The sequence below is a fragment of the Lissotriton helveticus genome, chromosome 10 (assembly GCF_964261635.1).
Source record: "Lissotriton helveticus chromosome 10, aLisHel1.1, whole genome shotgun sequence".
Taxonomy (NCBI): domain Eukaryota; kingdom Metazoa; phylum Chordata; class Amphibia; order Caudata; family Salamandridae; genus Lissotriton; species Lissotriton helveticus.
Window position 1 is genome coordinate 1205104447 of NC_136071.1, and position 13342 is coordinate 1205117788.

At 51.6% G+C, this 13342-nt stretch overlaps 1 protein-coding gene across 2 annotated transcripts in view; it reads left to right on the plus strand.

Annotated features, from left to right (window-relative positions):
• Positions 1-13342, plus strand: part of LOC144785692 (uncharacterized) — a 128620-nt gene that overhangs the window by 54011 nt on the left and 61267 nt on the right. For both annotated transcript variants that reach the window (XM_078664483.1, XM_078664484.1), the window contains exon 3: positions 3700-3823. In XM_078664483.1, the coding sequence (XP_078520609.1) occupies positions 3700-3823 (124 nt within the window). The remainder of the gene's footprint in view (positions 1-3699; positions 3824-13342) is intronic.

Consider the following 13342-nt stretch of genomic DNA (forward strand, 5'->3'; position numbering starts at 1 on the left):
TGACTGTGTAAGGGCGCTGTGTAGTCTTCAAGTGCGGCTGTGAGTCTGTAAGGGCACAGTGTAAGCTTCAAGTCAGGCTGTGAGTCTGTAAGGGCACAGTGTAAGCTTCAAGTCAGGCTGTGAGTCTGTAAGGGTGTTGTGTGGGCTTCAAGTCAGGCTGTGAGTCTGTAAGGGCACAGTGTAAGCTTCAAGTCAGGCTGTGAGTCTGTAAGGGTGTTGTGTGGGCTTCAAGTCAGGCTGTGAGTCTGTAAGGGCACAGTGTAAGCTTCAAGTCAAGCTATGAGTCTGTAAGGGCGCTGTGTAGTCTTCAAGTCAGGCTGTGAGTCTGTAAGGGCAGTGGGAAGACTTCAGGTGAGGTTGTGAGTCTGGAAATGCAGCATGTAGTCTGTGAGTTATGTTGTGAGCCCGGAAGAGTGGGAGGTAGTCTGTAGATGACTGTGGAATGGCGGTGGAAAGGCTGTAGGTGTGTCTAGGAGTCTGGAAGGGGGCATGTCGACTATAGGAGAATCTCAGAGACTGGAAGGGCTGTGGGTCGGCTGCAGGTGACTTTGGAAGCAGGACAATGATGCAGGGTGTCGGGTAGTAGAGGTGACATTCAGAGAGTAGTCTGGGAGTTGGCCAGGGATGCGAGTGCATGAGGGGGACTGGTAGTTGTGGTAGGTTTAGTAGCTGCTAGTAGGGCTGTGTTAGAATTGGGGGTCTCTGGTTGGCACAGGTAAGAACTTTTGACAAGCAGGGACCCTCTCCTCTAGTCAGGGCAAAAGGACTCACTCCAGAAAGTAACCCCTGCTTACCCTCAAGGTTGCGTGGCGCGAGCAGACAAGGCTAATCTTGGAGTACTAGTGGTTAAGCACTTGCAATTATACACAGTAACCTATTGACAACCCCACAAATGGACATCACACCAGATTTTTATACAAAATATAGGTATGCTTTATATATACTTTAGAAGACTTAGTACAAGACCAGATGATGTTTCTTTAAATAAGGCCACAACTTAAATAGACAGACAGAGTTCTTAATATGCTTGGTTTCAGAGGCTGTGCGCGGTGTACGCTCTAACTCCGTCCGGCGGGAGGCCGACAGAGTTTGGGGCACCCAGGGGTCGATCCCGTCTAGGGTGCATTAGATGCGGCGTACGGGGCAGGCACAATACCTTCTGGTAGGGGGAAGTCCGGCACAGACGGTGCATTGCTTTGTGTAGCGGGTCACACATCGGTGTTCTCCTCAGGGCGTTGCGGGCCAAGGCTTGGGGGCTCTAGGTCGCGTTGCTGCCAGGGAGCGTTGCTCGGGGCTGGTAGACACTTTGTTGCAGCGTTCGCGCCGTATCTGGAGAGGGGGCGCTGGAGGCTCGGTGCGGAGTGGCAGTACGCTTGATCAGTTCGAGGCGTACTCACCCGCTCAACGCGCTGCAGCCGGGGAAATCAGCAGCAGACGGTGCATCAAAACAGAGTGATGCGAAAAGGGAGAACAAAGGCACAAGCGGAGTCCGGGGTCAGGCGTTGAGAGCTACGGCTCGAAGGGCTGCACAGAGGTCGCGTTGCTGGGGCCAGGCTGGTCCACACGTTGCGAGCTACGGCTCGGTGGGAGACACAGAAGTCGCGTTGCTTGGGGCCAGGCTGGTCCACATGTTGCGAGCTACGGCTCGGGGAGAGACACAGAAGTCGCGTTGCTTGGGGCCAGGCTGGTCCACACGTTGCGAGCTACGGCTCGAGGGGGTGCCCAGAAGTCGCGTTGCTTGGGCCAGACAGCGAGGCACAAGGTTCTCAGAGTGCGCAGGGATTGTCACGAGGTGCACACAGTTTTCTCTCTTAGCGCTGCGGGGAAGGCAGCACCTCAGTAATTCTTCTCCAGGTTGCTTAGAGTCTACTAGTCCTGGGACTCTGTTCCGGGGGCCAGCTCACTTCCAGGCCCTTGGAGATTAGCTTTGAAGCACAAGTTTGTAAAAATAAAAGCACAGTCTTTGAAAAGGGATTTCTTCCTCTCCTTTGGCAGCAAGGTTCCCACTGCAGGTCAGTCCCCCAGGATAGGGACAGCCTCTCTCCCTCAGCTTCCTTGGTTCCTTCTCCTCAAGCAGAGGGGTCATCTTGGTTCACAAGCAGGATCTGATTTGTTAGGAGCAGGGCTCCTACTTTATAGTCAGTTTCTTTTGTCTTTTCAGGCCAAGGGGGCCTTTGCATAGTCCTTTTCAGCACTGGAGCACTTTGTTGTGCAGACTCTGCCTTCTCCTTTCAGTGTGTGGGGCAGGGACAGCAGACGCTCCGCAGGAGATGGAGCCAGCATTGAGATGACAAGTACAGCCAGGAGCACTTTGTTGACAGTCTTCCCTCTTCCTGGGCTAGGTGTCGGGCAGCGACATCAGTCGCTTCCCAGGAGGTGGAGCCAGCATTGTGGTGGTAGAGCACAGCCCTATTCAGAGTCAAGGTTCACTCCCACCACCCACCTTGGTGTAATCCCTCCATTCACCACCTGTCATCCCCAGCCCTGTCACTCACACAACCCAGACAGCAGATACACATCCTGGCAGAGGCGGGCTGAAATCGTTAGGAACAAAACGCTAACTTTCTAAAAGTAGCATTTGCAAACACAGGATATTAAAATAAACTTTACTAAAAGAAGTATTTTATTATTCTGAGTTCAGGCATACTAAACTTGACCTTCTACCATGTTCCCTGAGCCTGCTGGGATTATAGAGTGTAATAATTCCAGCAGCCAATTCTGGCCTATGAGAACAGGTAGCCTTACAATAGTGAAAAACAAAAATGGCTGTAATTCACTATTAGGACATGCCACAGACATCAGGGCTTGTCCCACCTTATGCTTACAATGCACTCTGCCCTAGGGCCTACCAGAGGGGTGACTCACATGAAGTAAAGGGAAGGTTTAGAGGCTGGCAAGTGTGTGCACTTGCCCAGCCAGCATGACAGTACCAGACTGCACGCAGGTTCTGCAATGGCAGACCCTAGACACATTTTAAGGCTGCTTCTGTGGGTGGCGCAACGAGCGCTGCAGGCCCACTATCAGTATTGGCATTTACAAGCCCTGGCACTCCTGGTGCACTTTACTGGGGACTGACAGTAAATCCAATGAGCCAATCATGGAAATCAATTATAGGTACAGTTTACATTGGGAGCACTTGCACTGCGGCACAGATTGGCCGTGGCCCAGTGCCCTGAGCAGCGAACACCAGCAAAACATCTGAGGCACATCAGCAAAAAGTGGAAGGGAGACTCACGTCAAGGTGCCAGGTCTAACAGGCTGGGTCTCGGTCAGCGAGGCTAGGAGTCTGTGAGTGAGTACGTTGATGGGGGAGGGTCAGTGAGTAGGGGTACAGGTCAGTGAATGCGGCTAGGAATTCAAGTGCAGTAGATTTCAGTGAGCATTGTTTGTATTCAGTGTCAGTCAGGAGTCGGTATGCGGGGTTAGGAATTTGTTAGTCAGGGTAGGATTCATTGAGAGAGGCTGAGAGTTAGTGAGTGAGTAAGAAGTGATGAGAATCAGTGAGTGGGGCTGAGAGTGAAAGATCAAGACTGTGATTCTGTGAGAATGGGATTACATCACAATGTCAGTTTTGGCAAATGGAGTGTCAAAGAGTCCGACTGCACAGAATGTTTATCTGCACGGTGTGGATCTGGCGAACGCTCCCTCTGTCCTCATGGATTCCTCTGACAGCAACCTCACTACTCCTGTTTCCCTCAGCTCTAGGTCTACCCCCCGCACCACAGATGGTGAGACTGGTGAGCGAGGATTTCTACTCCAGCTTGTCTTGGATCTTGGATACAACCTCAGCAGCCTCAGAGTTTGAGGTTCAGATCTATGCCAGGTAACTAGTTCCTGTGTCCTCTGTCCTTCCCCCATCACGTCGGTGTCCCTTACTTTATGTGCATTTGAAAATGCTATGCTATGTGTATTTGTGAAGCGCAGTGTTACCCGCAAGGGGGCCTGGCATTGAACAGGTGTGTGTGCTTGAAAAGCCAGGTCTTCAGCTCCTTGTGGAGTTCAAGAAGAGAGGAGGAGGCTCTGATGTGGAGTCGGAGGGCCTTCCATGCTCCAGAAGCAAAGTAGGAGAACACCTGTCCTCCTGATCTGGTTCTGTGTATTGGAGGGATCTGTGACAGTAAGAGTACTGCAGAGCAGAGGTGTCTGGGTGGGTGGTGGAAGGAGCTGCGACTGTTCAGGTAGGTGTGGCCTGAGTTCCAGAGTGCCTTGAATGTGTGTGTGAGGAGTCTGAAATGAGCGTGTCTGTGTATTGGGAGCCAGTGGAACTCCCTGAGGTGTGGTGTGATGTGAGTTCTATGTGGGAGGTTGAGGACGAGTCTGGCTGCCGAGTTCTGGATGGACTGTAGTTTTCGAGTGAATTGCTTGGTGATCCTGCTGTAGAGGGTGTTCCCGTAGCCCAACTTGCTTGAGACTGGGGTGCGAGTGACAGTTTTTCTAGTGTTGCTTGGGAGCCATTTGAAGATGTTCCTCAGCTTCTTCAGAGTGTGGAAGCAGGATGCAGTGACGGTGCTGACTTGTGCGGTCATGTCCAGTTTGCTATCAATGATTATTCTGAGGTTCCTGGCGTGGGTTTGTGGTGTGGGTCTGAGTTTGGCCTGCTACCAGATGGAGTCCAATCGTGAGGTGTTCTTGATGATGATCACTACTTCTGTCTTGTCAGTGTTGAGTTTAAGACAGTGTGCTTTCATCCATTTAGTGAACTCGGTCATGCAAGCGGTGAACTTGTTTCTTCTGTTGGGGGTCTTATCTGGGAGGGAGACTATGAGTTGCTTGTCGTCTGCATAGGAGATGATGTTGATGTGGCCTACGTGAGGAACGTTGGCCAGAGGGATCCTGTATGGGTTGAAGAGGATGGGGCAGAGCGATGAGCTTCGAGGCACTCTGCAGATGAGTGTGAGGCTTACGAGGAGTAAGGTGCCATGCTGACAGCTTGTGTTCTATCCATTAAGGAGTAGAAACAGTGGAGAGCAGGTCGATGGATGCCAGTTCCGCGCAGGCAGCTGATGAGGACGCCATGTGAGACTGTGTCAAATGCTGCAGAGCGGTCCGGTACAATGAGGGCCGCTGTGTCTCCTCTGTGAAGGATCATGCAGATGTCGTTTGTGCCTTTTCTGTGCTGCCGTTGGGTCTGCAACCAGACTGCCTGGTGTCAGGGAGCTGGTGGTTGCTGAGGTGTTCGGTGACGCATTGGTTGATTGGTTTCTATAAGTCCTTTTCCGGGTACGGTAGGAGGATGAGGGGTCTGTAGTTGGAAAGCTTGGCTGGGTCAACAGATGGTGTCTTAAGCATGGGCATCACGGAGCTTGTTTCCAGGTGTCTGTGAATGTGGCTGAGTCGATACAGACAGCCATGCAATGTAATGTGATGTAACATGTTTTTATATAAAGCAAGCTCCCAAATTACTTGGTCTCTCAGCGCTTTGCTCCGTACCTTATCTGAGGTTGTGGACTTGCCATTGAGCAGGAGGCTCTATGTGGTGATGTCTGGAGACATGCTCTCGCCCGATAAGTAAATATGGAGTGAGGTTTTTTCCTGTAGATGACGTGCACATCAGGAGGAGAGCCTTGCGACCTGCAGGAGAGCCTTGTGACCTTGAGCAGAGCCTTGTGACCTGGCAGAGAACCTTATGACCTAAATGAGAGCTTTGCAACCTGGAGGAGAGCCTTGCGACCTGGAGGAGAGCCTTGCGACCTGGAGGAGAGCCGTGTGACCGGTAGAAGAGCCTTATGACCTAGATGAGAGCCTTATGACCTAGATGAGAGCCTTATGACCTAGATGAGAGCCTTATGAGAGCCTTATGACCTAGATGAGAGCCTTATGACCTAGATGAGAGCCTTATGACCTAGATGAGAGCCATTTGACTTGGAGGAGAGCCGTGTGACCGGGAGGAGAGCCTTATGACCTAGCAGGACCTTTCGCTCAAGACACAAGCTAAAAAGACAGCAGGCATCTGTTTCGGTCTACTCCGGTCTGCCCGCAAAGTCCTTCCCCTCCTTCCGCATTACTCTAGGAGGTTATTGATTCAAGGGCTAGTCCTCTCCAGACTAGACTTCAGTAATGCTCTTTTCTTGGGAGCCCCTGAAGCCACGATCAACAAGCTTCAACAAACCCAAAATGCCGCTGCCAGGCTCTTAACGGGTACCCCCCTTAGGTCATCAGCTAAACCTGATCTCAAAGCTCTCCACTGGCTCCCCGTGCGAGAGAGAATCATTTTCAAATCCCTGTGTATCACCCACAAAATCCTGCAAGGCAAAGGACCCCCAATTCTGAGAAGCCTAGTCACTCCCTATAAACCCAACAGACCCTTGCGCTCAGATAAAGGATTTTTGGCCACTGTGCCCAGAATCAAGAAGACACGTACCGGAGGCCGCTGCTTCTCGGTTAATGCGGCTTCACACTGGAACTCTCTCCCACTGAAACTTCGTGCGGAATCCGGCCATCTTCTCTTGTGAAAAACATTGAAAACGTATCTCTTTCCCAAACAATTTTGTTCTTCTCCACGTACCCCCCAGAGTGTGATTCTATCCTAGCGCTGGGATGCCTCCTGGTAACCACGCGCTCTACAAAAACGACATACAATACAATATAATACAGATGAAAGCCTTGTGACCTGGAGGAGAGCCTTACGACCTGGAGGAGAGCCTTATGACCTAGATGAGAGCCTTGCGACCTGGAGGAGAGCCGTGTGACCGGGAGGAGAGCCTTGCGACCTAGAGGAGAACCTTATGATGTAGATGAGAGCCTTGTGACCTGGAGGAGAACCTTATGACCTGGAGAAGAGCTGTGTGACCTTGAGGAGAGCCTGGTGACCTGGAGGAGAGCCTTGCGACCTGGAGGAGAGCCTTGTGAGCTGGAGGAGAGCTTTGCGACCTTGAGGAGAGCCTTGTGACCTGGAGGAGAGCATTGTGACCTGGAGGAGAGCCTTGTGACATGAAGGAGTGGCTTGCGACCTGGAGGAGAGCCTTGAGACCTATAGGAGAGCCTTGCGCCCTGGAGGAGAGCCTTGCGACCTGGAGGAGAGCCGTGCGACCTGGAGGAGCACCTTGCGACCTGGAGGAGAGCCTTGCGACCTGCAGGAGAGCCTTGCGACCTGCAGGAGAGCCTTGCGACCTGCAGGAGAGCCTTGCGACCTGGAGGAGAGCCTTGTGACTCGGAGGAGAGCCTTGCGACCTGGAGGAGGGCCTTATGACCTAGATGAGAGCCTTATGACCTAGATGAGAGCCTTATGACCTAGATGAGAGCCTTATGACCTAGATGAGAGCCTTATGACCTAGATGAGAGCCTTATGACCTAGATGAGAGCCTTGTGACCTGCAGTAGTTAACACCTTTGGTGTTAAACGCTAATATTTTGGCACTGTTCTATGTTGGTCTTTGATCTATGTTGGTCTTTGTATGAGTAGGTTTATGTAAGTATTTTGTAGGAATAGGTCTGTGTTGATGTTTGTAGGATTAGTTCTTTATTAGTTTTTGTAGGATTAGGTCTAGGCTGGTTTTTGTAGGATTAGGTCTGTGTTGGTCTTTGTAGGATTAGGTCTAGGCTGGTCTTTGTAGGATTAGGTCTAGGCTGGTCTTTGTAGGATTAGGCCCATGTTGGGTTATTGTAGGATTAGGTCTGTGTTGGTCTTTGTAGGTTTGGGCCTATGTTGGTGCTGGAGTCTCATTTGCCCTTAATGGTCCAGACTTGGTGGGTCTGACTTTGTCCTTCTCTGGCCTGCTTGTTTTTCTCATGTCTTTAGGATCTTTGTGTGTATGTTATTTTCTCTCAGCCACATTTGAGTCCGTATGTCATAGAAGCGTCTTGTGAGGGGATCAGTATGCCTTTCTTTATGTCTCCGAGCAGCCTGTAAATTGAAGTGCACGTTGTGAATGCCAGATCTCTTGGTTATAGTCTCAGAGAGTCAGAGCACAGGATAAATAGCACCTGTCAGGGCCCACAGTGATCCAGATAAGTAGGTTGGATGGCAAGCACATTGCAGTACTGTGGTGATCCCTCAAGCGTTGAGGGTATCCGTGCCGCATAGAGTGCGGATGTATTATGTCACTACCTGGCTTTCTCGTTTTTTCATGCATGGGCCCCCCGTCTTGGGAGGAAAGCTAGTTAGGCTCTGCAATTTCTGTTATTGTATCGGGCTTGTCACAGGTTGCTTAGTGAGTCTGAGCCCAAGAGTAGTTGTTTCAGTGAGTACATGGACTCGCAAGCGGGTTACAGTGAAGATCTTTTTATTTGGCCTGGCTTCTGCCCACCGAGCAAGGGTTGGGGTAGTCACACTGCACCTCTCACCGCTGGGCTACGGCTCAAATTGTTATTGCCAAAACTGAGACATGTGAAGCTCCTTGTTGCCACGATAAGGAATGTGGCACTATTCACGTCAGTTGCGTCTTTTGTTGTGGAATTTCACTGCTCAGTTTCATTGGTCATATAGTGATTTGCCATTTGATTGACTTGCTCAGCAGCTGTTTCCAGCTGTCATCTTTCAGCATAAAATCTTGGAAAAAATGTACCAAAGTTGGACAAATGCAGACCTGCTAAGGTTGATCGATGGTGAATCAGAATGCCATCGAGGGCTGCTAACTCTCTTGTCTTTCTGCAGAGCTCTTGCCTCAAATGGTCCTAGACAATATTTAATGTGATCAATACATTTATTGATCATATTAAATATTGTCTAGGACCACTTGAATCCTGTACCATTTGTTACCCAGGTCATTTTGACTTTTTGGGTCACTCCATTCTTATTAATGGAGCTCTTGCCTCAGGCCGTATCTTCCTCAGGTGCTAGCCACGCCCTCCTAAGAGAGTTAATTTTTAAAGCAGTTCTTGCCCCTTTCTCTACCCTCTCACCAAGAAGGGATTCTGTCAAAAAGATGCACATAATGATCTGGGCACATCACAATGTTAGAGTTCAGATGAAACAAACCTCTGAGGTTGCACCCTGTGCTGTCTCCAGTCTAATTGGATACCTGTTCACGGCACACATGCTGACATTTGGGAGGGGTCAAGTGGGTGGAAGGTGACTGGACGGCCTGGTACAATATGTGTTCATTGTAGTAACTTCTGGCACTTCTTCTCATTTTTGTAATTGGGCCTCTTTTCTTGAACACTTGAAGAAACCCACACTTGATCCATCCTACCTTGACCCGTCTGCCCTTGAGCTGTTACTCCTTAACCTATCCACCTTTGGACTGTCTTACTTGACCTTTGCCCCCTTGATCCATCTGACTCATAACCCATCCCCATCCCTCCTTGTCCCACCTTCCTCTTGACTCAGCCCTCCTTGATCCACCCTTCCTTGCCCCATCGTTCATTGCCAACCCCATACCTTCTTGACCAGCCCCTCCTTTACCCATTCTTCATTGCCCAACCTATTTCTCCTTGTACAATCTCTCCTTGACCCACCCTTCTTGACCCATTCCTCTTTGGCACATCTCTCCTTTACCCATCACTCCATGACCCACCCCTCCTTGCCCGAATCCCTTTTGACCCATCCCTCTTTGACCCATCCCTCTTTGACCCAACCCCTCTTGACCAATCCCTTGTTGACCGACCCCTCCTTGACCAATCCTTCTTGACCCATCCCTCCCTGACACATCCCTCCTTGCCCCAGCCCCTCTTGACCTATCGCTCCTTGACCAACCCGTCTTGAACCATCGCTCCTTGACCCACCCCTCCTTGACCCAACTCTCTTTGACCCACCCAACCTTGACCCATCACTCCTTGACCCTACCCCTCTTGACCAATCCCCTCCTTGACCCATACCTCCTTGGGTTTCACAAGGAGTGGCATGCATGGGGTCGGTTCCCGTGTGGTCCTGAAGAAGAGGTTTAGGGGATACCTCGAAACATGTCGAACGAATATTAAGGACTGTATGCACATAACAGTTATATCTTTTCCCTACTATTTAACCCCTTTTTATCAACTAGGAGTGAGAATAAAATATTAGCTCACTAGCTAGGTATTTTTAACATCACTTTCACCACCCCACGAACACTGCACTACACATTTCTTCACAAAAAAGTGCTCCTAGGTAGTTCCGCAAGTTGCAGCATGCCCCAAACAGCAGCTTGACCCATCCTTCATTGCCCCACCCATGCCCATCCCTCCTTGACCCACCCTCTCTTGACCCACCCTTCAATGACCCACCCATCCAAATCCCTCCTTGGCCCATCCTCTCTTGACCCATTCCTCCTTGACCCAATTCTTCTGGATCCATCCCTCTTTGACTCACCCTCCTTGACCCATCCCTCCTTGACCCACTTATCCTTCATTGCACCACCCTTCCTCATCCCTTCTTGACCCATCCTTCCTTGGCCCACCCCTCCTTGACTCATCCTTTACTGCCCCATCCCCATCCCTCCTTTACCCACCTCCTCTTGACTCATTTCTGCTTGACCAATCCTTCTTTTACCCACCCCTCTTTGACCCATCCCTCCTTGACCCATCCCTCCTTGACCCACCCAACCTAGAGCCATCCTTCCTTGACTCAATCCCTCTTGACCCATCACTCCTTAACCCAACGTCTCTGGACCCACCCCTTTTGGCCCACCCCTCCTTGACCCCTTGCTCCTTGACCCACCCCTCCCTGGCCCATCCTTCATTTCCCCACTCATCCCAATTTCTCCTAAACCCACCCCTCTTGACCCATCCCTCCTTGACTCATCCATCCTTGCCCCAAACCCTGTTGACCGATTCCTTTTTTACCCACCCCTCCTTGAGCCATTCCTTTTTGACCCACCGCTCATTGACCCACCGCTCATTGACCCACCGCTCATTGACCCATCTCCAATCTCCCCTTGACCCAGCCCCTCTTGACCCATCTCTCCTTGACCCACCCCCTCTTGACCCATCTCTCCTTGACCCACCCCCTCTTGACCTATTCCTTCTTGGCCCATCTCACCATTGCCCATCTCTCCATGACCTACCCCTCCTTGACCAAGCCCATTCATTACCCATCTCCCCTTGACCCAACCTCTCTTGACCACCCCTCCTTGACCTATCCTGCCTTAACCCACCCATCCTACATTGCACGACCCGTCCACATCCCTCCTTGTCCCATCCTTCCTTAGCCCACCACTCCTTGACCCATCTTTCCTTAGCCCACCTCTCCTTGACTAATCCTTTATTGCCCCACCCATCCCCATTCCCATCCCTCCTTTACCCACCTCTTCTTGACCCACTTCCTTTTGACCCATTCCTCCTTGACCAATCCTTCTTTTACCCACCCATCTTTGACCCATCACTCCTTGACCCAACCTCTCTGGACCCACCCCTTTTGACCCACCCCTCTTGACCCATTGCTCCTTGACCCACCCTCCTTAACCCATCCTTCATTGCCCCACTCATCCCAATCTCTCCTTGACCCAACCCCTCTTGACCCATCCCTCATTGACCTACCCCTCCTTTACCAATCCCTCCTGGACCCAACACCTATTGACCCATCTCTCATTTACCCAAACCTCCTTGATCAATCCTTCTTGACCCATCCCACCTTGACTCATCCCTCCTTGATCCATACCTCCTTGACCAACCCCTCTTGAACCATCGCTCCTTGCCCCAACCCTCCTTGACCCAACCCTCCTTGACCCACCCAACCTTGACCCATCACTCCTTGACCCTACTGCTCTTGACCAATCCCCTCCTTGACCCACCGTTTCTTGATTCGCGCCTCCTTGACCCACCCCTTCTTGACCCATCCTTCATTGCCTCACCCATCCCCATCCCTCCTTTACCCATCTCCTCTTGACCCACTTCCTCTTGACCCATCCTCCTTGACCAATCCTTATTTTATCCACCCCTCTGACCCATCCCTCCTTGACCCACAACTCCTTGAACCACTGCCCCTTGACCCATCCCCTCATTGACCAACCCCTATTGACCTCATCCCTCCTTGACCCACCCATCCTTGACCCGACCCTCCTTGACCAATCCCTCCTTCACCCATTCCGTCTTGACCCAACCCCTATTGACTCATCACTCTTTGACTCACCCCTTCTTGATCTATCGCCCCTTGACCCACCCCTCCTTAACCCATCCTTCATTGCCCCACCCATCCCTATTCCTCCTTGATCCACCCCCTCTTTACCCAACTCTCCTTGATCTATCCCTCCTTGACCCAACTCTCCTTGACCCATCCATCATTGCCCCACCCATCCCCATCCCTCTTTGACCCACCCTCTCTTGACCCATCCTCAATGACCCACCCATCCCTATCCCTCCTTTGCCCATCCCCACTTGACCCATTCCTCCTTGACCCAGTTCTTCTTGATCCATTCCTCTTTGACCTAACTCTCCTTGATCCATCCTGCCTTGACACACCCATCCTACATTGCACCACCCGTCCACATCCCTCCTTGTCCCATCCTTCCTTGGCCCACCCCTCCATGACTAAGCCTTTATTGCCCCACCCATCCCTCCTGTACCCACCTCCTCTTGACCCACTTCCTCTTGACCCATTCCTCCTTGACCAATCCTTCTTTTTCCCACCCATCTTTGACCCACCCCACCGTGACCCACCCCACCTCGACCCACCCCACCTTGCCCCATCACTCCTTGACCCAACCACTCTGGACCCACCCCTTTTGACCCACCCCTCTTGACCCATTGCTCCTTGACACCCCCTCCTTTACCCATCCTTCAATGCCCCACTCATCCCAATCTCTCCTTGACCCATCCCTCCTTGACCAATCCATTCTTGACCCAAACCCTCTGGACCCATTCCTTTCTGACCCTACCCTCCTTGAGGCATTCATTTTTTACCCATCCCTCCTTGCCCACCCCTCATTGACCCATCTCCCCTCGACCCACCCCCACTTGACCCATTTCTCCTTGACTCACCTCTCCTTGACCCATCGCTCCTTGACCCATACCCGCTTGACCCATTCCACCTTGGCCCATCTCACCTTTACCCATCTCTCCATGACCCCCCTCCTTGATAAAAACCCATTCATGACCCATCTCCCCTTGACCCAACTTCTCTTAACCATCCCTCCTTGACCCACCCCTCCTTGACCCATCCAACCTTGACCCATCACTCCTTGACGCTACCTCTCTTGCACAATCCCCTCCTTGACCCATCCATCATTGCTCCACTCATCCCAATCTCTGCTTGACCCACCCCCTCCTTGACCCACCCCTCCTTGACCCAACCCTCCTTGACCCAACCCTCCTTGACCCATCCCTTCTTGGCCAACCCCTATTGACACATCCCTCCTTACCCCAGCCTCTCCATGTCCCGACCCTCCTCGACCAACCCCCCTTGACCCACCCCCTATTGACTGATCACTCCTTGACCCACCCCTCCTTGACCCATCCTTCATTGCCTCACCCATCCCTATTCCTCCTTGACC